We start from the raw sequence: 27,579 nt of genomic DNA on the forward strand, positions 1-27,579 counted from the left end.
CAGGATATGGCCTGTAGGTCTCTTGCATTACAGCCAAACTTACTTTAAATATATATCTATACACCTATTACAATAAATAAAAAAATTTTCCACACACACACACACACACACACACACACGTTAGTCCTGTAGGCTACAAAAGTTTCAAGGCAATTTGACACCACTCATAGGAGTAGCTTAGTGCAGAAACAGTTCTGGCAGGATATAGGAGGACTGACATACTTGTGTGAAAGAGCAGACCACCTGTATACATTGTGCTTAACTCCAGTCAACATTAACTAGTTCCTCAATTTCAGAAGAGTGCTTTTTGGTGAAAGTGAGCCCCTGCAGGCCATTGTCTATTCTGGGACTACAAAAACTTTCTGTAACAAACCACAATGAGCTCTAGTACTTACAGTCGGATTTAGAGTAATGTGCGGAGCCAGCCCTCCCAGAGAGTAGACGTTGATGTCATGGTAACTGTACTGAGGTTGTGGAGGAACGGATGCTGTACAAGTGGTGTTAGTAGCTGGGGTTGTAGAAGCAGCTGTATAACACAGAAGTTGTAAGAATTCTTTAGAGTTGCTTCTTTACGCAAAACTAATTCACTAGAAACTAAAATTCTATGTTTGCCTCATACACTTGGCGAGTACATCATTTGAAAAATTTTTACCATTTAATTGCAAAGCTTCTGAAAAAGCAGGGTGATAAGCCAGTAACAGCTTACACCATCTCTCCACCTTAGTTTGTAGAAAGACAGCATTATTTACTGTGTCATGCACAATTATAGCAATCCTTGGCTGCCTTTCTGCAAGTGCATCTTGCCACCCTCCCCCCAGCATTCAGTATTTACAGGTTTTCCATGTAAGAACAGTCCACGGCATCATTTCCACTCATTTCTTTAGACTAAATTACTTGCCTTTTTCAATAGTTTAGGCTTCTCACTTCATTGATGTCCCAGTCTGTGTTCAAGCACTGAGACTTTGTAATTGTACATTTTTCATTCAAGCCCCACTACATCAGATTCTTTTGTGAGATAAAGTAAGTAGTCCTGTGTAGCTTATGCTATTACACATACGAGGAGTTTAACAACAATCCTGCAGCTCAATAAGTAATCCTCACTATCCTGCTTTTTAGTTTAAAGCCACTGTGTGTACAGACACTGAGTATACGGACAGTTTTGGTACATCCTTCGCTGGGGACTGCACCTTGACATGTGAATGACTCAAGCGCTCTACCAGTGGGAGTTTTACCTCCTGGTAGGGCCATCCAAGTCAGATAGGTCAAAGGATAGGGACCAGATGAAAAGCAGTCCACTGGTCCTTCAGATTGGGGAAATAGGCTAAACAACATATCCTTGTAAAAAAATTGAGTGCGCCATTCTTATAAGTTAATGGAGATATCCTATCTCCTAGAACTGGAAGGGACCTTGAAAGGTCATTGAGTCCAGCCCCCTGCCTTCACTAGCAGGACCAAGTACTGATTTCTGCCCCAGATCCCTAAGTGGCCCCCTCAAGGATTGAATTCACAACCCTGGGTTTAGCAGGCCAATGCTCAAACCACTGAGCTATCCTTCCCCCCCCCGGCAAACAGCATGACAAATACGGGAGCCTTATTTGTCCTCTAAGTGATATCTGACAATGCAGGAAGGATTCCGTTTTTGGTACATGCAAACATGTCTAGAAGCTTTCTAATCAATTCCTTCTCCAAATTCTGGGCTCTCGCCAAATATAAACTCTCACTAAAAACTGCTGCTATAAGTAATTTAGCAAGCCTCACTTTAACTTCAAAAGCAGCAGATTGTATTTTTGCAATACAGCTGAAACTTCAACTACTTACTGGTTGTTGTGATTGGTGGTAGCTCCTCCGGCTGTTTTACATCCTTCTTTGGAGCAGACAGCTGTTCATCCAAATTTTTCAACCGATCCTTGTCTTTCAGGAGGTTTCCAGGTTTCAGCTCATTGATGTCTAGTGCAAGGTTCTTGCAGAGCACCTCAATCTCAAATTTCAGATTTAGCTGCACAAAATTCCAGTATGATCATTTTAGGTTACACTAATAAGGGAACCCCTCTGTTTCCCATTCTACCTCTCATATCTTAAGACTCTAGGCATTAGACCAATATTCTGCAAGGGGACTGTCTAGAAGCACCAAAGTTAGCACCATGACTAAATGAGGCATCTAAATTCAGCAATACTTTAAAAATGGAGTTGAGGACTGAAGTTTGGAAGTCCAACAGTATTCCTGCATTACATTTTGCTAAGCTGATCAATCAAGAAAATCCATTAATGTTCAGTAAGTGTAGAAAAAAAGTTAAAAGCAACTTACTTTTAAGTCATGTTCTTGATGCAGCTCAGCTAAAACGTTCATGATTGCCATTGTCCAGGGGTTTGGAGGCCTGAAAACCTACCAGAGAATTGGAGAGAAGTGTGTCAGACAAAGCAATTCCTTTCCAAAAGGTGTAAATTAAAACTCAGCACAAGTGTACTTTAAAACCATAAAACACAAATGCAAATTGCTGTTAGTATGGCTGTGAAAGAGTGATGACATTTTTCAATAATGGTGTTTATGTAGAGTACAGCAATATCCTACCCCAGCAGTATGGGGGGGGACGGGAGCTCAGGTTAGCATTAAAGAAAATTTAATGAGAAGTTAATTCCAAACTGGAACATTAGAAGGAGCCAGTTCATTGGGGTTTTCATTTGCCAGATCAGTGCCATTGCAGAAGTAGAACTGGGGAGACAGAAAAGCTGATCCAGGAAGGAGAAAGGGACACAAAGCTAATGAGGTTTAGAAGAAAACTGGGCTCTGGGACTTTCCCATTTGTGGGCAAACCGAGGAACAATGTACAGCTGTTTAAGCACATTCCAACCAAACCATTCTTCCAGAACAAAAAAGTGCAACATCTACAAGATCTCTTTTCCCTTTTCCCCAGGTCACAATCTTTTTACACACCTTGTTTCCATGCATTTCCTTCCCAATCACCTGACATAAGATATTTATGAATGAATAGTTTAAAAAAATCCAGTTAGTTTACATTTGTTACATTACAATATTTATTTGCTAGTTAGTTTGGAGAGCCACTTCAATAGTTACGTCTCAGTTAGCAGATTTGAGTTCACTTACCACACTTCTGACACTGGATTCTAAGACTTTGGCAACAAATGGTACTACATAAAGCAACTCCTGTTGCCCCTTAACATAAGCCTCCAGAAGTAACGATTTCACATCCAAATCCTAAAACACAAAAATGTGTCAATTAAACTTGGGTGTGGGGCAAGATTCACACTCCTATTTCTTGTAGGGCTACAGTTTCATGATAGCATTGACATTTGCTGAATCAAAACAGCCTTAGAATTTTATGGAGCTGCTACTTTTTCTGGGACGTAATTACTTTGCACACAAAATTGTAAACATTTCAAAATGTACCTAATATGTGGATTTATGGGGACGAAGTTACTTAAATCTCGCAAAAGTATGGATTTCGGAACCTTTGATAAATAAGGTATTAAAACGTTCATAAGACTTTTAAACCACAGAATCAGATTGTTGTACTTCAGCAAGCTTATTGTACAAAAGGTAAGAGGTTCCAGGCTAAAGTTCAGCTGAATTTCTTGACTTCAAATCTGTCACAAGCTTAACAGGTTTTTGGGACAGATTAAATGTGAGCTCACCGTGTGCAAGATGGGTTTATTTTTAGCCAACGTGATCATTCCCAGCCAGTGGCCAAGGTTCTTCAGAAGGGAACGGTCAGAGAAGTTGGCCGCAGCTTTATCTGATGTCAGTAGCACCTAACGGATGATTAAAAAGGAGAACAACTTAGACAAAACTATGAGATAAACATCCAAAGCCAATTTAAGCATTTAATACACACTGACTTTAGAAAGTCTTGAGTTCTAGAACACTGAAGTATTTAGCTGCACTTTAACCATGAAGGAGACAGTCCTTTGACTTTAATACACTGAAACTATGGTTTGTCAAGTTTCTAGGAACAGTCCCCTATTAGCCTGTAAGGAGAACTACAATAAGTTCTTCTCCTTCAGGGAGCCTTAAAATGTAAACTGACAAAATCCAGAAAAGTACAACTCCATGCCAGGACTACCACACTTATGTATCTTGAAAATCAGCAATCCAGAATTCCACACAACAGCTAGAAATCCCTCCTATCTAGTGAGACGGAGTATGAGTGAGGTGATATCTATTTTTATTAGGTCAACTTCTGTTGGAGACACACAAGCTTCGAGCTTACAGAAAGCTCTTCAGGCCTGGGAAGAGTAGTCGGGCCATGTCTACACTACAAGGAGCCAAGTGTGCATACAAGTGGTTTGACTGTAATGTTGCTATGCTGACATAAGTTAAGTCAATGTAATTTTGTAGTGTAGACATAGCCCGAGTACTCTTCCCAGGCCTGAAGAGCTTTCTGTAAGCTCGAAGCTTCTGCGCGTCTCCAACAGAAGTTGGCCTAATGAAAATAGATATCACCTCACCCACACCCCGTCTCGCTAGATAGGAGGGATTTCTAGCTGTTGTGTCAGTGTGAGGCATTGTGGGACGGCTCCTGGAGGCCAACAACAAGTGGACATAAGCAACGCAGTATCTACATTGACTCTGTTGACCTAATTACATCAACGGTGGGAGTGGTATTACTAAATCAGTATAGAGGGGCACTTCTGTTGGAGGAGACAAGTTTAAGTGAAGACACTTTGGCACCTAGGTCGATGCAATGCAGTTAGGTTGAGTTAAGCTGCCTAGTGTAGACCAGCCCTTAGGTGTCACCACTAAATACAAGGTGGAAAGGATTGTTTAGTGTAAGTAGCTAATGAACATTTCCAGAGACCATTCAAGGTGAAGTGGCCTGTTAATACCACCTTCAATGGCCCCTGGAAATGTGCCTTAGCTTCTTATGATTAACTATTTATTTCACTTCATATTTAGCTGTGACACTGAGCACATTTCCTAGCTGTGAAGAAGCCCTGTGTAAGCCCTCGAAAGCTTGTCTCTCACCAACAGAAGTCTATCCAATAAAAAGGGTATTACTTCACCCACCTTGTGTGTCTCATATCCTGGGACCAAACAGCTACAAAAACACTGCATTCCTCCCATATAACGACATGTAAACCATCAGCAGTGAAGCATAAGTAGTTAGTTTCCCAAATAGTTCGAGTCAGTTCTGGTCTCTGAAGACCTTTTAAACATGTAGTTCTGTTCCTTAGCTTATAGTAGCATCAACCAAATGGTAGGTGGTCAGTTGTGCTCAGAAGAGTGCCAAGGAATTATTTTGCACTACAGCGTAACCTATAGTGGAGAGAAATCCCATCCACAGGTTTAAAAATAGTGCTAATTGATATATACTGGTAATTCACTCCTGTTTTTCATTTTCCCCTTGCCATTTCTACAAAATTCCTTATGTTAAAATTGGGATTTAATCTTCCCATGCCTGCACTTCCACTTTCATTTTTAACTTCCTTCTAACTAGGGGTCAGCAAATGAAATTAATAGATAGCAGGTTTAAAACAAAAGGAAGTATTTCTTCAGACAACACAAACTGTGGCAATCCTTGGTAGAGGATGCTGTGAAGGCCAAGACTAACAGGGGTCAAAAAGGAACTAGATAAGTTCATGGAGGATCGGTCCGTCAATGGCTATTGGCCAGGATGGGCAGGGATAGTGTTCCTAGCCTGTTTGCCAGAAGCTGGGAATGGATCACTTGATTCCCTGTTCTGTTCACTCCCTCTGAAGCACCGACATTGGCCACTATCAGAAGAAAGGATACTGGGCTAGATAGATCTTTGGTCTGACCCTGTATGGCCGTTCTTTTGTTCTCCCTCATACTTCTGTTGCCAAAGCAGTACACAGACTATGCTTCCTTCAAGCTGCCTTTAAGTGCTCCTTCAGTATTTTCCTACTGCCTTCACCTTCCAAGCAATTTTTTCCACTTGAGAATCCTCTGAGAAAAATGGCCACTATCATTTAAAGCCCTTAAAATTAAGGCATGTGACTTGTGGATTAACAATGAAACACTTTGCAGAAGATGACATTTTTAAAAGCAGGATTGCCTTGAGATTAAGTTTATCCAGCAGTATGCCAGTATACTATGTACACCTCTACTCCGATATAATGCTGTCCTCGGGAGCCAAAGAAAAGAATCTTACTGCGTTAAACCACGTTATATCAAACTTGCTTTGACCCAACGGAGTGTGCAGCCCCGCCCCCCCGGAGCACTGCTTTACCGCGTTATATCTGAATGTGTGTTATATCGGGTTGAACTATATCGGGGTAGAGGTGTATCTGCGTGGCTTTGTCCATTTAATTCAGGGGGTTGTCTACACCAATTTACAAGGGTACAGTTTATCCACACAGAGGCTTGCAGTGGTTTCTTACTTCTGTTTAAGACTATCAAGTTTAGCTTCAACATATACCAATCAATTTAAGCTAAATCAAAAATAAGCCTGATTTAAAACAAGAGCATCCACACAACCTTTTCACTAGTACAAGTGAGTTGATTTCTAATCACAATTTAAACCAGCCAGAACTCTGGCCATTTAGACAAGTCCTTCAATGGTGTAAACTGTAGGATCAAGAACTGACACCCCTATGGTTTTGTAGGGCACTGTACACGCATATGGTATTCCCCAAACCCCCAAATTCATAGATTTTATTAGAAGCTTGCTAGATTCATCATGTCACTCGCTGCATGTCTTATTTAAAAGGATTCTGGCACTAGTGTGTTTTGTTTCACAAATTCTACATAGTGAACTAGTCAGTTCTAACAGGACAATTTCATTTCTTCAATTTATTAGAATGAATGACATCTATAAGACATCTATTAACTGGTCAACATTTTCTTGGATATGCAGTCAAGAAGGCTCTATCTGCAACTTTGATTCTTGGTACAAATAGATACAGTATTTCATCTGACCATTCACTACAGTCTGCAAGCACACGTATTTAAAGTCTATCCCAACTGCAAGACTGTTACTATAAGAAGTTGAAAATTAACAAGTCACTGATAGAGGGGGAAAAAAGTGGTACCACACTGATATCAAGCCAGTCAGTTTACACACTGAAGTCTTAGTTGTCAGATTCAAAACCTAGTTATCTAAACCTAAAGCGTTGTTATACTAAACAGGTTTGTAACTAACGTAATAGATAAGTAGCAGCCAAAAAATGTTAATAGATATCCTATTTTCTGACATAAGCTCAGTTACCCCAGGTCTGCTGAACCATACTTTTTGGTATTTAGTAGTCCTGTCAAAAAACGTACTCTTTAAATGAACTAATAAAATTAAGGGATTGTTCCCCTTTCTATAAAGTTATGATTTTAAAATCATGACCATTTGGACACTGTCTACCCGGTTTAATATAAAGATTAAATACAAATGTTTCAGAAAGCATTTTTCAAATTTTGCTGGATGTATGTATGTTATCAAAACAGTTAACTAGTCTATAGAGAAACAAGTAAACAGCAGTTGAACACACTACACCTGCCCTGGAGTCTCCCAAGCTGTTGGTTTTATAGCCCCATTTTCTTTTAAAGAAATAATCTTTCCTGTGCTACTGTTTGAAATAAAAAACTCCCCCTCCCACACACAGAAGTACCTATACGGAATGCTGTCAAATGCAAACATTTTCCCCTCTAATCTTTCACAAGTTTTTAGTGGGGTTTTGGAGCTGTGCTCCAGCTCTGCTTCAGCTCCAGGCAAAAACCTGCAGCTCTACTGCTCTGGAGCGGCTCCGCGCTCCAGCTCTGGGCTCTGCTCCAAAGCTCTGGTAGGTATCATTCTCCAGATGCAAGTAGCACAGGTAGATACCAAACCTACACAAGGTTTAGAAAGGACCATCTAAAGGCCAATTACAGTACTCAAGGCACTTTTCCAACCCAAATTATGATAAAAACCTGTTTGTCTACTTGGTAAATTATGGATAACTTAGAAGTTTCACACCATATTTGGATAGCAGTGCAGTGTCTATTATTGAAAACTGCAATTAAGTGTCAGAAGAAAAAGCAACATACTACTCACCTTGATATTTCTGTAGGTTTCATTCAGAACCATCTTGTTAAACTCTGGATTCTTAAGAGTGTCAAGGAAATTTGAATAAAGGCTGTGAAAATTTGGCTCAATACTGACTCTCTTCATCACAAGATATTGTGAAACCCAAGGCATGAACTCTTCTTTCACAGTTTCCTTCAGCTCCTCAACCTGGCTCCACCACAAAACAAAGTCACAGAAATTAGGATGAAAACAGATTGGGGGGGTGGGGGGGGGGGAATGACTTGACCAGTACTGATAAATTTTACTAAATATTTTAGTGTTTGTTTTGACTGAGTGATTCCAGAACCATTTTGGTCATTCAAGGATTACGTTAGCCAATGAATCAACTTAAATCTGTTTCAAGCACTTGAGTGCAGCAACCCCCATCTTTTGTGAAATGTTGGATATTTACTGCATTACATATCATTAAAGAAAGTTTAATTTAGTATAAGTTACTGAAGGACAGCCCTGGACATTGAAGGTGTCTGTTCACAGAAAAGAGACCATGTGTGGCAGTCCCGGAGCAGGTTTCTACTGTTCGTGTGAACCTAAACTCTAACCTAGAAACTCTAGTGGAAGAGGAGAGCAGCTTAATCTCTGACTATACAATCCTTAGCTCTGATTATCAAACAGATACTAGTTGTGGTTGCATTTTCTGCAGTGTGAATATTTGTCTAGATCACATCAAAAACAGCCATCAAAGTATTGTCCAAACAGTTATATGACTAGTACAAAATTTCTTTATTATAGCAGCTACCTACTAGGAAGTGTTCCCCTGAAACCAGAGGGGAATAGAATGTGACAATACACAGTTCTAGTTTAGACAAAGGACGTTGCTTTGTGAAGAGAATGAAGCAGCATCATTGAACAAGAGCAGTTAACTATTCAAAGATTACTGGATACCACATTTCTTTGATGTGAAATATAGCAACACTAACATGGTCATTACTATTTCATCTTGGTACTCTTATCTTTGGGCGAATTGTTGAAAATAGCATGCAAAGAGTATCTTTTAGAACGGCACACTTGAAACTTTTTAAAATGGACTAGATTTCAAGTACTAGAGCTGTCCCTGAACTTGCCATCAATTTTTTTTTTTTTAAACAAAGTGTGTTGCTGTGTGACAGACCTACCCCTGTACATCAGATGTAGCATCCAAAACTACTTTTTAAAAGCCCAAAAAATTTAAGCAGTGAGATTTCAAGTACATCCCGGGGGGGGGGGGGGGGGGGTGGGGGTTCAATGCAGTGCTGTAGGAATATACATCTTCTAGTCCCACAGTAGAAGGGCTACTAACTCAGACTGAGATGAGAGGAAATTACTGTATTTTCTGGCGTATAAGACTACTTTTTAACCCAGGAAAATCTTCTCAAAAGTCGGGGGTCGTCTTATACGCCGGGTGTCGTCTTATAGGGCGGGTGCTGAAACTTCCGAGCCGGACTGGAGAATCTGCGGTCGCCGCATATGGTGGAGGGAGCTCAAAAACGGCCACGGCCGCATCCCCGCCCGATGACGAGGTGAGGGGGTGCCTCACTGGGAAGGTGTAAGTGAAGGGCGGAGCAAGCTGCAGGCGTCCGGGACGCCCGAGGTATGGAAAAAAAGAGATAGAGCAGCGCTGTGCCCAGAAAAACATGCCTCTTTCACCCATCTGGCCCGCCCTTGTATCCTATTACCGTACCTCCTTCTCTGCCTCTCAGATCTCGCTCCTGAGGACTGCAGTGAAGCGGCACAGGCGCGCATGTGCGAGATCTGAGAGGCAGAGAAGGAGGTAATAGGATACAAGGGCGGGCCAGACGGGTGAAAGAGGCGTGTTTGCGCTACCGCTCTGATAGTCTTGGAGACAGGGAGGGCTGGGCAAGCAGGGAGAGCTGACCAATCCAAGCAGGCTTTGTATACAACAACCAGCCAATCGCCGGTAAGGTACATCGCTTGCCGTGATTGGCTGGTTGTTGTATACTGGGTACCACATACAGTACAGCACCAGTATCTGTACCTGTTCATACAGTATAGCACCAGTACATACAGTACAGTATACAAATGTCCAACAGTCAAAACCCCATCATGGCTCCACCAGCAAGAAGAAAGAAATATGAAGCCAGTTTCAAACTTAAAGTTGTAAACTTTGCCATGGAACATAATAACTGCGCTGCTGCAAGACAATATGGAGTAACAGAAAAGATGGTTCGGGACTGGAAAGCAAATGAAAAAGCATTAAAGAGTATGCCAAGGGGTAAGTGTGCATTAAGAAGAGGCACTCCACATTGGCCAAAACTCGAAAAACATGTAGCAGACATGGTGAATGAGCATCGCCAAAACGGTTATGTAGTGACACGAAAAAAAATACATTTGTTTGCACTTCAGTGGGCCAAATCTAACCCAGATCACAGCAACAGATTTAAGGCCACTGTATCCTGGTGTACTAGATTCATGGGAAGGCATAATATGGTACTGAGGCAAAAGATGAAAATTGCCCCAAAATTACCTGCAGATCTTGATAGCAAAGTAAATAGTTTCCATCGATACGTAATACAACAGCGCACTAAACATGGCTATGCGTTAAGTAGTATTGGAAATATGGATGAAACTCCAATGAATTTTGATATGGTTGGAAATAAAACTGTCCATCAAAAAGGTGAAAAAACAATTTTAATTAAAACAGGACATGAGAAGTCCAGTTTTACAGTGGTACTAGGATGCACAGCTGATGGCGCCAAATTGAGACCAATGATTATTTTTAAAAGAAAAACAATGCCGAAATTCAAGTTCCCTGTTGGTTGTTTTGTACATGTGAATGAAAAAGGCTGGATGGATGAAGAAGGGGTAAAGCTATGGCTTGATAATGTATGGAGCAGGCGACCAGGTGGACTTATTCAAAAATGTAGTCTACTGGTGTGGGATATGTTCAGGGCTCATTTAACTCCCAGCACCAAGCAAATGCTTGCAAGACTAAACACAGATGCGGCAGTTATTCCTGCAGGATTGACATCGTTGGTACAGCCACTGGATGTGTGCCTAAACAAGCCATTTAAAGATCGCATTCAAGAACAGTGGAATGAATGGATGGTTAGCGGCGAAAAGTCATTCACAAAAGGAGGAAACATGCGTGCTCCACAGTTGGATGTTTTGTGCAAGTTTGTCATAAAAGCCTGGAATGATATTGATGCAGAAACAGTAATCAAGTCTTTCAAGAAGTGTGGCATATCAAATTCATTAGATGGTATGGAGGACGACTACTTGTGGCAAGATGAAGAGGAAGCCGAAGCTGAGACCACACCATCTGATACGGAATTCGATCCATACGATGACTGCCTTACAAATGTATCACAAGATGTCATTGATGTACTTATGATATCAGATGACGAACAGGAGGATTTTGAAGGCTTTTAAAGGGAAACTGTCACGCCAGCAAAACCTGTAAAAATACCGTAGCTTGCAGTTATGATGGGCGTTGCTAACTCGCCAGGGACTTGCCCGGCACTTGCTCTCTCTCTCTTGTTTGTTATCTTCCTCCTATCATCATCAGTTCCAGTTTGGTTGACAGCTTAGAAAACAAACAGCATGGCAGCTCCCATGGGTTTATTGTCTTATCCTTCCTTTCAGCTTTAGAGTGAATTAGGAAAAGTTTAATCCACTTGCACTGTTTTATGTTTACATGTTTGATGACAAACAGCTTTATGTTTATAAGTGACAGTTTTCCTGCTATGTACCTCCATGTCATAAGCATTTGAATTAAAATTACCATATTGAAATCAAATCTGATGGTTTTTTAATTTTTTTTTGGTGTGCGTTGGAAGAGGGGTAGTCTTATACGGCGAGTATATCCCAAACTCTATATTTTAACTGGAAAAGTTGGGGGTCGTCTTATACGCCCAGTCGTCTTATACGCCGGAAAATACGGTAGTTAATATTCTTACAAAATATAGTTCTAGTTAAGATCTATAAGGTTTGTTTTTTCAAGAGTTTCTATTCACCTTCATCATCCATGACATTAGAACAGATTACTTCCTGCTACAAATAGGTAATAAAATGAAACAAGGTAACATTCTGCCACACTTGCCTTCTGTGTCATATTTGATTGAGACAGATTATTGAATATGAAAGCAATTTTTTCCTGAACATTTTCTGGGGGCTCCACAATTCTCTCAGTTTGATCTGTTGCCACTAGCAAGGTATCGATGTTGGTAGTATTAATGGAAGGCTGTAGGAAGATAATGACAATTAAGAAAAACATATTGCAAGGAGGGACAGTACTAAGAGGCAAAAGGTCAAAGAGGACTTTTGTTCAGTTTAATAGTAAAGTTAGCACTTTGATCTTCTATTGCGAAAGGTGACCTAAAGAATGGAAAAAAGCAGTGTTTATGAAGTGTGAATATTCAACCCAATCCCTATTCATTAGGTCTATTGGTGCCTTTTTTAAAAAGGGAACCTGCAACATGAAAGCCATGTTGCCCATCCCCAACCCCTTAATATTTTCTAGCCAAAAAGCAAAATTAGCCAAAGACTCATTGGCAAAAGGCTGGCCTGCGAAGAACAAGGTTACTTACTACCAATCAAAAAAAGCTTGTAAGAGACGAAATGCTTTAAGTTACAAATATGAATATGAACAGGATCACAACTTGACAACCTAAAATACAGAACTTCTCATGACTGGTTAACCCCTAGGTTCTCATTGAGAGTCAGCCGTTCCCATAATTCTGTTGATCTCCCAATAAGAGCCCCATGAAGCGATGGGGTAACTTACCGGCACATCCTTTTTGAAGCTGACTCCAGTTGGTCGGGTGATTGTAATGGTTTTTGCCACAGTGGTGGTGGTGGTGGAGGTGGTTACTATAGTGCTGACTTGGCCAGCAAGAGGAGCTTTTGCTGGGGCCTGGGCCTGGGCCTGAGCCTGGGCAAGTGCAATACTTCCAGGGGTGGTGATTGAACCCTGCATCTTCACAGGAGGATCTCTGGATTGCTGTCCATATTCAATGTACTAGAGTAAGGCAGACAAGAGACGTACTGAAATTCACAGGTAGCAATGAAACTGCATCCTAATACTAGAGTCCTCCCAACTCTAGTTCACCACATCGAATTTAACAGAAAGTTGCAGTCTGGAAATTTTGTAGGAGAGTTTCGGGTAATTCCAGAACCAGAATTAAATCACTCTGTATGATGTATGACATTTGTAAATTCACTTGCAAAACCTAGAGATGAACTCCCTGTTAAGAGAAGTTCTACCAGAGAAGCCTCTTTTCAGTCCCTGTTTATTTAATGGTAAAGAAGGACTGGATGGTATGGCCTTCAAAGGCATGAATGCTATCCCCAAGCTAGAGAGGCTGCTGCTGAGTGCCACAAGGCTTGACTCCCTTCCAAGTCCACAGACAGCATTCCCCACACTGCTGGCCTGCGGAGTGAGAAAAATATAAGGGGAATGTGTGAACATCAAAAGAGCTGCTATGCAGAGTGGACAAGAAAGTCTTCCCCAAAGACTTCACTGACAGTATAAAGATAGAGGAAGGCTGAACTATGCAGTGATCAAGGAAAAAGCCAGTTCCAATAATCGGTCTTAAATTTCTGCACCTACAGAAGTAATTCTACAATGGTTAACATTTTCTTTCCATAGTGGTGCATTTGCCTAGATCAGTGGTTCTCAAACTGGGGGTCACAACCCCTCAAGAGGTCTCAAGGTTATGTAGGGGGGTCACGAGCTGTCAGCCTCCACCCCAAATCCCACTTTGCCTCCAGCATTTATGATAGTGTTAAATATTTTTAAGTGTTATTAATTTATAAGCAGGTCACACTCAGAGGCTTGCTGTGTGAAAGGGGTCACTAATACAAGTGTTTGAGTACCACGGGCCTAGATATTTACAATGCACAGGCCAGAAAGTACACAGATGCCAGATGCATCACTTAAACCAATAATCAAATAGTTGAGACAGCTACAAGATTTTGCTTTATTTGTGGAGTAAAGGTATTGTCTACTTGATGTCATGGCAGACCTTTATTTTTACTGAGCTGCAACTAAACATTCAAGAGTGTGGCCTTACGATAACCTTCTGTGCATGCCTCCCCCAACCCCAACAAAAGGATCATTGAGACAAACCCATAATCAACATTGCTTTTACTGTTTGGACTACAGTGCATTCCCATTATTTTGATCAGACCTTCAGGAACCTAGTTCTTCTGTCCCTTGTTTGGATTACTTTTAGCAGGTCTGAACACATAATTTGATTAACCACAGAAGAGGGGCATTTATTCAATAGGGAAGCCCAAAATTCTGAAGGAGACAGGAATATAAACCTAGAGAAGATTCATGGCAAGGATTAGATCTTAGACATTAATACATGACAGCACTTTTTAAGTGGCAATATGCCCTGGATGGCCACTTGGCTACACAGGTTAGGCACTTCTTTCCAAACAAGCAAGCCAAATAAACTTACAGAAAAATGGAAGGCACTGGTCCCTACCCCTACTGCCATTCCCCCAAACCCAAGGAAAATGCATTCAAGTCTAGAATTTGCTCACACAAAACATTAAAAATTGTTTGTATTTTGTTTTTATGGACTTGTACTGTCATACAAAACTTATGAACGTTTAGGCCATTTTTAATGCAAATAGAAATCAACTCAATCGATTGTTTCTCAAATTAATGAATTAGTTCTATCATTTTTAAACACTCACCTCCTGTAGGTGATGAGGGAACTGTATAAAGTGACTAATAGAAGCCAAGTGCTGACAATACTGGGGATAGTCCTTCAATCTGTCAACAGTAAAACTATCCATTAGTCAGAGAGAAAGCAAGAGCCCTGATCAAGAACATACCACAGAGCAATATAAACTGGTTACTGGCTATGTTGCTCCCTTAACACATCAAAATTGCTTCTAAACTTCCCAGCTGTGCTACACAAGTGATTTTTGTAAGAGGATTTGTTGCAAAATAATTTGAGAGCAGTTACCCTTGCATTGCACTGCTATTAAGTCCTATTAACCCATCTATTCCCAAATATTTAACACCTAGACAGTTTACTATTTAGCAAGGCAACAACCTTACTAGATGCTAAATTGTGTGTTTGCAGCAATGGCAGCTTGATTATACTTCTAGTTTAATGTTTAGAACTACCCCTATGCCTGACAATGAAGCCTCTCCCTGTATGTACAGTGGTTTTATTCTGTGCATTTGCGAATGCAAGATAGTTTTCATCAATTTTAGTAGTGCTCTAAGTTTTAAAATCCCATGTATAATGGTATGTGCATTTTACCAAGAGAGAAGTAACAGAGGCTGCTGAAGGATTGGGTATGTCAGTCTTGACCGTGCCATTTTATTCTGCTAGGCTATAGAATATTAATAGCTGTAACAAGACATCCAGCCATATAAAATAAACAGCTGTTTGTATCTTAAATGTTGCCTGAAATATTCCAAGGCTGGATAAGATGATAAAGAAGAAATTGAAGAATAAGGGCAGAAGCATCTCAGCTAGAATCATGTTTTCAGAGCATACATTTAAAGGTGCTCAATTGGCACCTTTTAATTAAGGAAGTCTTCTTAAACACAAGGAAGACTTTTCCCTTGTGTCTCCAGTGACACTTCTAATAGAGCCAGACTATCTGAACAGTTTCCCCATTTGCAAATAGCCTATATTCCTTGCCTCAAATATCTGAGAAAGTCTCCAAGTGTCTGAGGATATGGTCTCACTGGCAATATTTCATAGGCATTTTGTGGAAAGAGGAAAAATTAAGCATCTGCTAGCTGAAACATATGCAAATAGTGAAGTTTGGAGACGCTCTCTGTATTACTACAGGGGTATTTCTTGTAACCCTACAGACAGCTAGTTAAGTAGAACTTTCCAGAACATGGCTCATCCGAGAAGATTTAACACTTTAGTGAGGGACTAAAATTTGTGTTCTATAGCAGCACTTAGTGTCTGACCAATCTCACATTTAAGAAGTAACTTAAGTTACTCTTGAATAAGGATGCACATGTAGAAAATTCTTAACCAGGGGATCAAGCTTTACCAGTTTAGTCTCTAAAGTACTGAAATACCATTAAGTCAAGCCTTAACACTTGACTGAATTAGATTTAATAAAATATGGTCAGTTGAATTTTAGAGATAGAGATGTTTGAATGTAGTTTCAACCCATGTTGACTATATTTAACCCAAAAACTGATTATCTTAGGTGGGTTTTATATGTGAGCTTGGAATTGGTGAATTATGTTCAAGTTGTGATGTGCAAGTATGATGACATACCATTAATCCTGTATTGCTACTACTAAGCATATGACTAGAGCAGACATAAGTTTAATAAGATATCCCATGCATTTTTTTTTTTTTTTTAAAAAGATTACAAAAATCACTCACCTATTTTTAAATCTATCTAGTGCAGCAATACCAAAATAGTACATTTTGGATGCAAAAGGCTTTCGTAAGGCTTCAAGAACATAGCGCAGGGCCAGGCCCAATGCCATGTAAGTAACCAGTCCTTTCTCTATTATCCCACCAAAGAGGCAGGCTGTTATGTGCAGCTCTTTGTCTGGGTATTGGGGGAAAAAACGGTACTCCTCAAACAAGTTCCTCAGCATACAGTTAAACACTTCTCGTTCCCGCTTAATGTTGGAGTCCTTAAACCTCTGTAGCATTTCTAATACCTGCAAAGAAATAGAAACTGTTACCAAGAGACTGATTTCATCTCAGCCCTTTCACACCAGTGGGTTCAAGAGCACCTGCAACTAGTCACTAGTGTAAATTGCACTGGGAAAACCCAATTCCCAGTGCAAAACTGCCAAACTTGAGGGCAGGAATCTATATGTAAAACTCAAACACTTTTTTATTATTTAAAGTCTTGTCAAGAGATGGCGAGACAACTTGCTTCAGTGTAGCTGTTCCACAGATTCTGTGGATGCTAGAAACTTCATCTGTTCGTACTGTAGCTGTCTTACAATTGTTCAGGTCAGTATCTTTTTTGCAAAAGCTTTTGAGTAGTTTGTCGATCTGATAGCACTGCTACATTTACAGGTCACGTGGCTTCATCTTAGCTGTACATATTCAAATTGGGCTAAGTTTATGTATATAGTATCAGCCCAAAAGTATTCACTTTTAAAGCACTGAAAAGTGCAATTATGGTCAGAAAAGGGACCATGTTTAAAAAAAAAACACTACCTCTCACTCAGATCTGCTCTCTGCCTATCCCGGCTGATGTCTGCTTTAGGCCTTATTTTATTTTAAGAAAGACCTCTTGTTAGCACAGTGCAGCTAACAAATGAGAAAGAAAGCTAGATTTTATTTGGTTCAGAGTAAATTCTGATTGCAGAATCATCAGGATAATATACAAGTCACACCCCCCTCATTTGAATTTCATTCTAAGGTTGAGTTTGTAGGACTGGCAGTTATACAGATCTTTAGCTGTAAAACTGATGGAGTTTGATCAAAACATGGAATCCCAAGAAGTCATTTTAATTGGTATAGTAGTTTTAAATCTTCCCCAGGAATCTCTAAATAGTTAAGAAAGTAACATTCAAGGCTTCACAACAGGAGTGTTTCAAGCACAAAGTAAGGAATGAGTGTGCAAGTACTTTACATACCAATTGTGCACCTGAGCAATAACTCCAATTATGCCCATCTGTGCAAATAAAATGTCAGACTGTCTTAAGTTGTAGTCTCATATGCATGTAAACTGCTTTTAAAAAGGCAGTTTTTCTTCAAACCTATGGCCTTGGCGAAAGGAATAAATAAGCAAAATCCTATTTTACTCAGGTCAAATGGACAGTTTATCAATTTTCTTCAAATCCTCAGACATTCTAGTTTGTCAGATCAATACTTCCGACATGCTTGCTTCTGAGTTAAGACAATCCCTTGAATGTCATTTTAGCAGAGTAATTACTTTCATTCTAGTTTTCCCCCACTTCAATATACATTAAGTAACTGGAAATTCAGCATCAGATTTTTACAGTATTTGGACTGTGAAGTAGTTGCTTGGGGGGAGGTTCCCAAGAATATTTGTTGTAGATTAGACCTGCTAGAGTATTGCTCATAATTTCATTTTTTCCCCCTCTATCAGATATTAAAGGCCATGTTTATATTTATAAATTTGTCAGATTTATTTGCAATGGTCTTCAAATGAGACTTTTCTTTGTACTGCTCCTAAATTTGATTCTGAAATACAGGAAGTAGAGATCATTAAACAGTGCTTTTCAATAATCCGTAAGTGTGCAAATATATTTAGAGGGACATCGTTAACTTGAAATAGTCTATTTCAACAAGCAAACTGAACTTGGCCACAGGATTATACTTGCCACTGAGTCTCCCTGATATTTGTCTCTTAAAAAAAATTTATAATGAAGTGTTTTCTTCTCCCTGTTGTGCGAGACACCCAAGAAAGGTGAAATTGACTAGTGACAGGAGAAGTAAACCAAACCACTACACAGTACTGTCAAGGGTATACGCTAAAACTGAAGAGAGCATTTTTCACTTGTCATTTATAGTAATTTTAGGTGTTAATTGCATAGGTTAATTCTTTTCAGGTAAAAATATAATTTAAGTTGACGGTGTCCCTTTAAGCTTTGGCACCAATGTTAAATACTTGTGCTTGGATTTCACATGACTAGGTCCACCCAATTTAACATTTTCAGCAGCTAGAACTTAAAACTGCACTTAATGCACAGTGCAACTGGGTGTTTTTACCCTGTGTACGACAGACAGGTTCTTGAAAATTTGTGCACTCAATTTACTTCCTCAAACTGCAACCAAACAAAAAGCAATGTTGCTATTGCCTCAATATTTATTAAAGACATTAAGGAGAATTACTTTCAACCATAAAACAAGTCTCTAGACAAGTGATGTGATCATTGCAGAAGGAAACTCACCTCATCTACCGACATGGTGGGGTGTGGTGGATGATTATAAATGCGCTGAAAGTAGCTGTTTGCTTCATCATCTATTTCTTTACTAAAGTGCTGATTTGCCTCTGGCCACACCTGAGATAAGTCAGCTGTTGGGAAAATGGACAAAGTAACATTTGAGTTAATTCGTTAGCAAATGACTTTTTCCTTGTTCTTTTCAATTCATTTTCAGATATCTGTTCAAACATATGCAGAACCTACATAATTCTCTTGACAGGGCTGAAATGCTTTTAAGTAGTGTTTGTTCATTTAATGAGCACAAGTTTTATTTAAAACCACAGGTCTGTTAACTTCGTAAGATTTGTGTTTTGCCAACAGTGATCAATCTGAAACAAACTGAATGTTAAGCTAGTGCTCCTAGCATAGATTTCACCTCTAAAGTTTATTATATTGAGGCCTAACCCAATGTGCAAATGAACATAAAAAGAGCATGCTACACAACACTAACATGCAGACAGTCTTTCACACAAACTCTTTCAGGTCAACCAGTGCACTTCAAGCCAAGTCACTGAATGCTCAGCCCAAACTGCAGAGGGTCAAATCAACCTCCAGCTGTACATTCGCTGGGGACCTATTAGTTTAGCTTTTCACACATTCAGTTTTATGGACAAGCTGCCAGATAGTGGACTTACTGACATAATGATGTCTGAAAGGTTTAATATCCGATTGCACCTCTTAGTCACCAAATCAAACGGTGTGAAATTTGACTGTATGCACAGTCAAGAGATACAGCTGTGCCGGTTAGACTCTTGGGTGGACTGGGAAGACCAAATATTCCATTCTGAGAAACAAACTAGCCTGAATTCAGTTTTCTTCCCAGTTTTAGCATCCTAATTCACCACTTCCTCCCTTTATTAAATCCTCTGACTAGTAATATCCCACTCAAAGCACCTCTGGTTTATTAGTTTGCTCTACAGAATTTCATTTTTGTAACACTAATATCTCACACACATACATATATAAAACCCCTTATAAAAAGACTGGGCATATTTTGTTCATATACAGCAGAACAAAGAAGCAGAGCAACACTGTTCATGCGGGTTTATAACATTTCATTGAGTTATTTACTTTACTACAAAACTGCTTCTTTCTACTCCCTCAGGGCTACTCAGCAAGCTTCTACTGCTAGCAGTTTTAAAGTAGCCGGTTTCATGCTGCAGAGTGAAAACCAGAGCCACATTTCTGGGATCTGCCATCTACTGGCCGCAAGCCTGCCCTGGAGGAAATGCAGGTTAACTGCAGACCACAGTCACACTTCAGTCACAGACAACACTACCACTTACAAGGTTTCATCTTACTCTGCTGGAATGTAGGCTGGTTCAGTCCAGATGTACTCAGTTTCCTTTGCACGAATGGATCGTTGTTCACTGCAGGGAGGCCAAGGGCCCCAGTCCCTATACCAGTTAGGCTACCCGTAGTAAGACCACCTACTGGGGCCAAACAAGGCATCAGTCATCTCATTGGTACTCAGCTACTTGCATGTAGTAAGAAAAAATGCTTATTCCCACAAACTTGACCAGCTAGGTCTTATAATAACTATCCCCATGTTATCCAATTTCATATGCAACTTTTTAGTCCACATTACGCTACTACCAGTGGTCTACTGAAGTCTGTCAAAAGGCTCAGCTTGTTCCCAATCAAAATTTCAGCCTTTTATTCAAATGCAGCACTTTAATATACTTCAGATGGTCTTCAATGGGTAAAACATTCCAAGGAGGTCAGAACTGCATACTCACAATTTTTTATTTTTTAAATGGGACCCTCCCTTTATTGAAGTACATTATATTGATTTGTTATGCTGCACTGAGCACTTTGGTGTGGAAGTGGGAGCAAAGGTTATGGAATTTTAATTAAATCCTAGCAAATATAAGCATACTGCTGTTCTTGCCCAATACCTCTGACCAAGGCAACTGTAGCAGTACTTGAACAATTCTGTTACCTCAAAATGCAAACAAGCAGTACCTGGAAGTTGTGAGGAGAGTCCTCCAATGCCACTGAAAGCAGTTGTCTGATTTTGGGTGGAAAGGGGAGGAAATGCTTTTGCTGGTGACTGAGGTGTACTGAAAGCAGAACCCAAATTTGGAGGGAAGCCTTGCATACTCTGGGTATGTGGAACAGCTGAACCACCTAAACTAAGAGATGCCATCCCAGCAAGCGGGTCAATCTGAATAAAGAAATGCAGATTATAAACAGCCATATACATTTATCAGCTCTTCTTAGCAATAACTGACAGACACCATTCCAATACTTTCTTAGGGACTATTTTTAACACATAGGTGTAACTTTAGCCCATGACATCATACAGGTCACCCCAACAAGATCCTGTTTATCTACAAAATGTTAGACATTTAGCACATTTTTAGATTTAACCTAAGACTGCTACAACCCTAGAGATGTAAAATCCAAGTCTATTAAAAGCTTTTGGAGATTCAAGACCTTAGTATTACACATTTGACTGCGAACAACAAAAATTGGATTAAAAACCAATACTTAGCTATCTGATATTACAGCAACTTATAACTTTCAGTTTTAGGTCACATTAAAAGTTATTGGCTGTAGTGAAATTTCATGATCAACACTATTTATAGATCTCATTATTGTATAAGGGATCCCATTGTGTCCAATTTTAAGAGAAAACTGGAACATGATCTTTTGCATAGGCCTTCAGAGATCCCACAATATTAGCAACTATTAGAGATGCTGACTCTAGGAGAAAGAACGAGGAGTATTGTGACACCTTAGAGACTAAAATTTATTTGAGCATAAGCTTTTGTGGGCTAAAACCCACTTCATCGGATGCACACAGTGGAAAATACAGTAGGAAGGTGTGTGCACATGCACGCACACACCCATTTTTTTCATGTCCTGTGTGTGTTGCCATACCAACTATAAGGAGAGTGATCAATTAAGGTGGGCTATTATCAGCAGGAGAAAAAAAACTTCTGTACTCACACCTTCTTGTCAACTGTTGGAAACAGGCCATCCCTATTATCACTACAAAAGTTTTTTTCCTCCTGCTGATAACAGCCCACCTTAATTGATCCCTCCCATTATAGTTGGTATGGCAACACCCATTTTTTTCATGTTGTGTGTGCGTGCACACACACACACACACCTTCCTACTGTATTTTCCGCTGCATGCATCCGATGAAGTGGGTTTTAGCACACGAAAGCTTATGCTCAAATATATTTGTTAAAGTCTCTAAGGTGCCACAAGTACTCCTCGTTCTTTTTGCTGATACAGACTAACACGGCTACCACTCTGAAACCTGACTCTAGGAGGGGAGAGTTCTAGAACTGCACCATCTATCCAGAAGATGGCCAGGCTACAGACTAGTTATCTAAAACATTCTGCTGCTCTAATTGCTCACAGTAGCAGTTTGTATTGTTCCCAGGATATTATTTAATAGGTTTATCTAAGGAATAGTTTTCCCACTTCCGAGAGCTGTTAAACTGCTTTACTTCTTTAGCCTGCAAAATATTGATGCCTTTGACATCTATAGAAATACTGAAGTGCCACTAGTTTATAGGGAAAAAGTTAATTTCTTAACGTTTCAATGTGCCATTGAATGTAGTTGCTAGAAGCAAAATCTGTCTGGAATGTGTTGCTCCCAGAGGAAGAAGGGGTGGTGAGCGGCAGGGAGTAACTTAAATGTACCTTGTTTTTAAAAGAGCAGTTCAGTTGAGAGCTGAAGAGCCCCAGTTATAACAAGTCCTTATGCTCTAGCACTGTTGCTTGGCCCGTGAAGCTACAAACAAGACACATCAGGTTCAAAGGCAGTGCTTATTCCTCAAAAGTCTCAGTAAATTCTTTACCACTTTAAAGAAACCTTCACTATATTTTTAATTAAGCCAAATTTGTATTTCACTTTTTACTGCTCCCATTCTAAGCATCAGTTACTTGTTACAAACATTCCAGAAGTGAAAGTTAGCTCTGAACTAAACCCATTACACACTATTTTGTAGTTAAAACACAAGCAAATTATGTAGACATGCATGTACAAGTAGTTTAAGGGAGCCAACTGACATTTAGTTCAGTTACCAGAGTTCAGTTTATGCAGCAAACACAAATACCAATTATCACTGTTCTGAAACTGTAGCATGTCATTTATCTACCTGTACAGGAGAGATGGCATCCAAGCTGCTAGCACTTGGTGGACGTCCCTTTGGCATGACTCCAGGTGGTGGCTGTCTAGCCTTGTTCATGACATTACTGCAATTGGCTACCATAGTGAGGATGGTCTCTGACAGCTCCTGAGAAACGCTCCTGAGCAGAGAAGAGTTAGGTGATAAGCCATATGGCATTCCTGAGGCTGGCCAATCCAGCCTGTTCAGTTTCTCTTTAGCAAGCGGGACCATGTATTTCAAGACAGGCAATAAGTGTGGCTTTGGAGAAGCAGATAAAAGTTAAGATTTTGCAATTACTTTACAATAATTTGACTATCCCTACTGTTGTAGCTCTTCATTAGACTCACTAAGAAGTGACTTGAAGCACTCCAGAGACTTCTAGAACCTACAAACCCGCAGCGTGTCTTTCTAAAAGACTTACGCTAGACCTTAAACCCAAAACAGATGGCTGAGTGACTGTAGATACCATCTTTAGTGAAAAGTTACATTGTTAAGTCAATATGCTTATCCCCCTCATGCTAAGAAGATGCTTGTTTTCAGATCCACATTTCATCAGGCACTGGAACATAAGGAGTAATTAGCAGTAGTACCTTATAGCTCTAAGCAAGCAATGAAACCCTGCCCCCTCTGGTGTACAGGCAGTCCTCGCATTTACGACAACTGGTTCCTGAAAACCGCTTTGTAAGTCGAAACATCGTAACTCAGAACCACAATCCACTACATTGCAGGACCGAGCGTCGTAAAGTCGAATCAGGGTATCAATTCATAAGTGCCGTTCCTCATAAGTAACTGTACTATATTGAATCTTAGCTACATTTTATTTGATTTCCATTCGATACATAGAAAAAGGACAGTCTTGATAGGGAAATTAGTTTTCCAGACTTTATTATCCTGTGTCAATACTCATGTCTTAGATACACTACTGAATAACTTCAAGGATTAAGACACACCTAAAAACAGAATATGCATTTTTTCCACAACAGAGTTAAAAAAAGAACAGACTCCTAGGAAGCCCTAGTCTATTTCTTGGCACGGGGATCTCTAAAAAACAAAAGGGCTGTACTGCTTCAGAAAGCCTTAAGTAAATGTCAAAAGTGCATGCTGCCCAAGACGAGGGCATCTTTCAGTGGGCTCTTAGACCTTACACAGTAGTAAGTAGTCAGAAGATAAAACTACTAATTTGTTATCCTCTGAAATATTACAACTGGCCTTCTCATATAGAAATAGATCCAAGGCTAGACTTGTCATTTGCCTCTTACGACAAGTCTTTTTATAAAGAATCCCTTGTTCTACATTAGCTATAGCACCCACATTTTGTGAAAAGCGAGCAGCTACCCAGTAAGCAGACTTCAGAATTTTGTAGGAGTGCTTTCTCTCCCCTTCCACAGATTGATCAGAATTAAAATGGCCTTAATGTAGTTTCTTAATTCACTAATTAAACTAAACTGAATTATGGTCACTTCAATTCTGAACAGAAGCATCCACACAGGGAAGTGGATTAGTTGAACTGCATGAAATCCAATTCATACCTTTAGTTAATTTGGATTAATTATCCTGGATGCCCCCCATGTAGGCAAGCCCAAAGTATTGCCTATTCTACATCTATAACCAGCTATTACTGTAGGAGGAGCACCTCACAATCTCTACTACAGTTATCCTCACACCACCCAAGAGGTAGGGAAAGTGCTATTATCCTCATTTTACAGATGAGCTGAGGAAAAGAGACAGTGATTTGCTCAAGGTCACAAAGTAAACTGGGTTTAAGTCCCCACTCTGTTAAGTCTCCAGAGTCTGAGGCTAACCCTGCTAAGAGGGGGAGGGATAGCTCAATGGTTTGAGCATTGGCCTGCTAAACCCAGGGTTGTGAGTTCAATCCTTGAGGGGGCCATGTAGGGATTTGGGGCAAAAATCTGTTTGGGGATTGGTCCTGCTTTGAGCAGGGGGTTGGACTAGATGACCTCCTGAGGTCCCTTCCAACCCTGATATTCTATGATTCTAACCACTAGACCATCCTTCCTTATGCACTCATTTGTAGCAATTAAGTCACATCAAGAGAGTCAGTTACATTAAATGCTTTCTGAGCAATTCTTTTTAAGAAAGCCATTGCTGTAGTTGCTACATGGATACTATGGGGATGTGAGGATGAGATTGTTCGTTATGGAGTCTATTTAAATAAGGCTCACACTTATGAAAGTCTGAAGCCAGCTTGGATAAAAACTAAAAAGAATTTATATTTTATTGAAATTAAATACAGGTTCTTTTAAAAAATAAACCCATTAAATTAAATTTGAAGTTGACACCCTATGTTAAGGCCTTAAATTAAAATAATTTAAATGAAATACAAAAAATATTAAGCAGTACATTTGATGCCAAGTCTTAAAGAAAGTCAAATAACTGAATTGGTGGACGTCACTAGTTAACAACCTGGAACGAGAATTTGTTGAAGTGCTAAAGCAGCTGTAGACCGGTGCAGAGACTATTTTCTTCATTTCAGTTTATTCAACTACTTCAGGTCAATGACTAATTCCTTCTAAGGGTACACCTACACTACAGGGGGGAGTCGATTTAAGATACGCAAATTCAGCTACGTGAATAGCGTAGCTGAATTCGACGTATTGCAGCCGACTTACCCCGTTGTGAGGACGGCGGCAAAATCGACTTCTGCCGCTTTTTGTCGGCGGCGCTTACTACCACCTCCGCTGGTGGAGTTAGAGCGCCGATTTGGGGATCGATTGTCGCATCCCGACGGGACGCGATAAATCGATCCCCGAGAGGTCGATTTCTACCCGCCGATTCAGGCAGGTAGTATAGACCAGACCTTAGGTGAGCCAATTGGGAGTTGGGAAAAAAAAAAGCAGGAGAACTTAGATTGGAAAAGGAAAAAAAAACATGTATACAAACTAGATGCAAGGATGAGATCTACTAGTTCCATAATCTTGAAGGACACGGTGATCAGAAATCAGTTCAATTTACTAACTAGTGAATAGTTCCTTTACTCATTAATCAGTTTTAAATGCAAAAAAAGTTTAGTGAAACCATGTACATTTCCAGCACATTTAATTTTATTTAATAAAATTAAGTTTAGATGGAAATACAAATAGACAAATCACAAGCAAAAAAATTATTTAAGAGAAATGCATCATCCACTATTTTCTAAAGTACTAAGACTTCAAATTAAGAATCTGAATAAGTGTCAATTAAGCTGTTTAATTGCTTGAATAATGGGTAAGTTATGATGTATCCTCCAGGTTAACATAACTTTGTTAATTTTAACTAAATCTGTTTTAATGGTTATCAACCAATGAGGATCAACCTCTCTTTAGGAAAATAACTAAAAAAATACAAGTGCAAAACATGATTAAAGTCAATTAATGATTCCTACTTGCTGATTTAAATCCTATTAATGGTGATTTGAAGTCAATACACCCTGTTTGAAAACTCCAATGTTAACCTAATATGCCATGAATTCTACAAGAATCTCTCCTACTAATGTCCTGACATCTAGGCAGCAAAAAGAATGGATATACCTCAAAACACGTAAAATTGAAGACTTTTTTCATCTTATAACATTACTACTCCTTGGGGAATTCTGCACCACTGCGCAATGCAGAATTTTGCAGAAATTAACGTGCATGTGGAATTTTCTTTCCCCACAGAAATGGACTTCAATGCTGCTAGCCGCCACTGGACCCAGCAGATTCCTGGCAGCTGCCAGCATGCCCTGAGAAAAGGAGAGGGCAGCGCACAGAAAACTCTGTGCAAGCATGGGATTGAGCATCAGGCAGTTCTCCCTCTGGATCCCTAGGCTTAGGGTGGGATATGGGGGGCACGTACGGCTAGATTCTTGGGGGATGAGGGGGAGGCAAAGGGGGCAGAGAAACAGGAACTAGGTTGTGATAGGGATTTCTGTAACTCTACTCCTGGGGAAATTTGTGCATCTCTCTGTATCGTTACAGACACTTGCTGACAGGTATTTTGAAATACATGACCAAAATAATTGAAACTGGCATGATTATAGTGTGTTATTTTGATGAATAAAATTTGCAGAATTTTTAATGTTTTGGTGCAGACTGACCCCAGAAGTACATTACGTAACAAATTCTAGGTTTAAAATTTAAGTATCTCTGCATATATTAACTTTGCAAAGGATCATTTAGAATTGGTAAGAAAGCCTGCACACAAGACTCTTTTCTTCTCAATCTAGTCTCCTTTAGTAATTTTGCTGAAAGTGTGCAAATGGTTCAGATTCTTAGATAAAAATTAAGAGGAAGTAAAGGGTTGAGAAGATTGTTCTGGACCTTCTAGTTCTCCACCCCAGGGAACATCAGGGTTCAGAGCACAGCCAAGTTATTGCTTGTTCTTAAGTGACAACTATGCAGACTAAAGCTTTCTAAATCCAGAGATAAACTATTCTTAGCTTATGCCTAATATTTGAGAGTACTGTCAAGAGGAGTTTAGCAATAAGATACAGCCAATCATGTGTTCAATCTAGGACTGGCTCTAAATGGTACAGCCCCATCTTTCATATGCACCAAGGGACTCCAAACCTCAGTTTTAAGATAGTTT

The 27,579-nt window shown here is 39.8% G+C and overlaps 1 protein-coding gene and 2 non-coding genes across 13 annotated transcripts in view; all 3 read right to left on the minus strand.

Annotated features, from left to right (window-relative positions):
* CNOT1 (CCR4-NOT transcription complex subunit 1) overlaps positions 1 to 27,579 on the minus strand; it is a 108,152-nt gene that overhangs the window by 32,359 nt on the left and 48,214 nt on the right. For 4 of the 11 annotated variants that reach the window (XM_034788739.1, XM_034788740.1, XM_034788735.1 and 1 more), the window contains 14 exons: positions 23,002 to 23,152; positions 20,848 to 21,049; positions 20,169 to 20,315; positions 18,850 to 18,974; positions 16,349 to 16,635; positions 14,673 to 14,751; positions 12,751 to 12,984; positions 12,067 to 12,207; positions 7,998 to 8,177; positions 3,652 to 3,768; positions 3,104 to 3,214; positions 2,306 to 2,383; positions 1,819 to 1,996; positions 396 to 526 (listed from right to left, as the gene is read on the minus strand). In XM_034788739.1, coding sequence (XP_034644630.1) covers positions 396 to 526; positions 1,819 to 1,996; positions 2,306 to 2,383; positions 3,104 to 3,214; positions 3,652 to 3,768; positions 7,998 to 8,177; positions 12,067 to 12,207; positions 12,751 to 12,984; positions 14,673 to 14,751; positions 16,349 to 16,635; positions 18,850 to 18,974; positions 20,169 to 20,315; positions 20,848 to 21,049; positions 23,002 to 23,152 — 2,161 coding nt within the window. The remainder of the gene's footprint in view (positions 1 to 395; positions 527 to 1,818; positions 1,997 to 2,305; positions 2,384 to 3,103; positions 3,215 to 3,651; positions 3,769 to 7,997; positions 8,178 to 12,066; positions 12,208 to 12,750; positions 12,985 to 14,672; positions 14,752 to 16,348; positions 16,636 to 18,849; positions 18,975 to 20,168; positions 20,316 to 20,847; positions 21,050 to 23,001; positions 23,153 to 27,579) is intronic. The other 7 variants (XM_034788742.1, XM_034788734.1, XM_034788736.1 and 4 more) reach the window with 4 other exon arrangements.
* On the minus strand, positions 5,178 to 5,316 carry LOC117886872. The gene has a single exon (XR_004648076.1). It is a non-coding gene; the product is annotated as a small nucleolar RNA SNORA46 (small nucleolar RNA).
* Positions 22,536 to 22,671, minus strand: LOC117886873. The gene has a single exon (XR_004648077.1). It is a non-coding gene; the product is annotated as a small nucleolar RNA SNORA50 (small nucleolar RNA).

This window comes from Trachemys scripta, chromosome 13 (assembly GCF_013100865.1).
Source record: "Trachemys scripta elegans isolate TJP31775 chromosome 13, CAS_Tse_1.0, whole genome shotgun sequence".
NCBI classification, from domain to species: Eukaryota; Metazoa; Chordata; order Testudines; family Emydidae; genus Trachemys; species Trachemys scripta.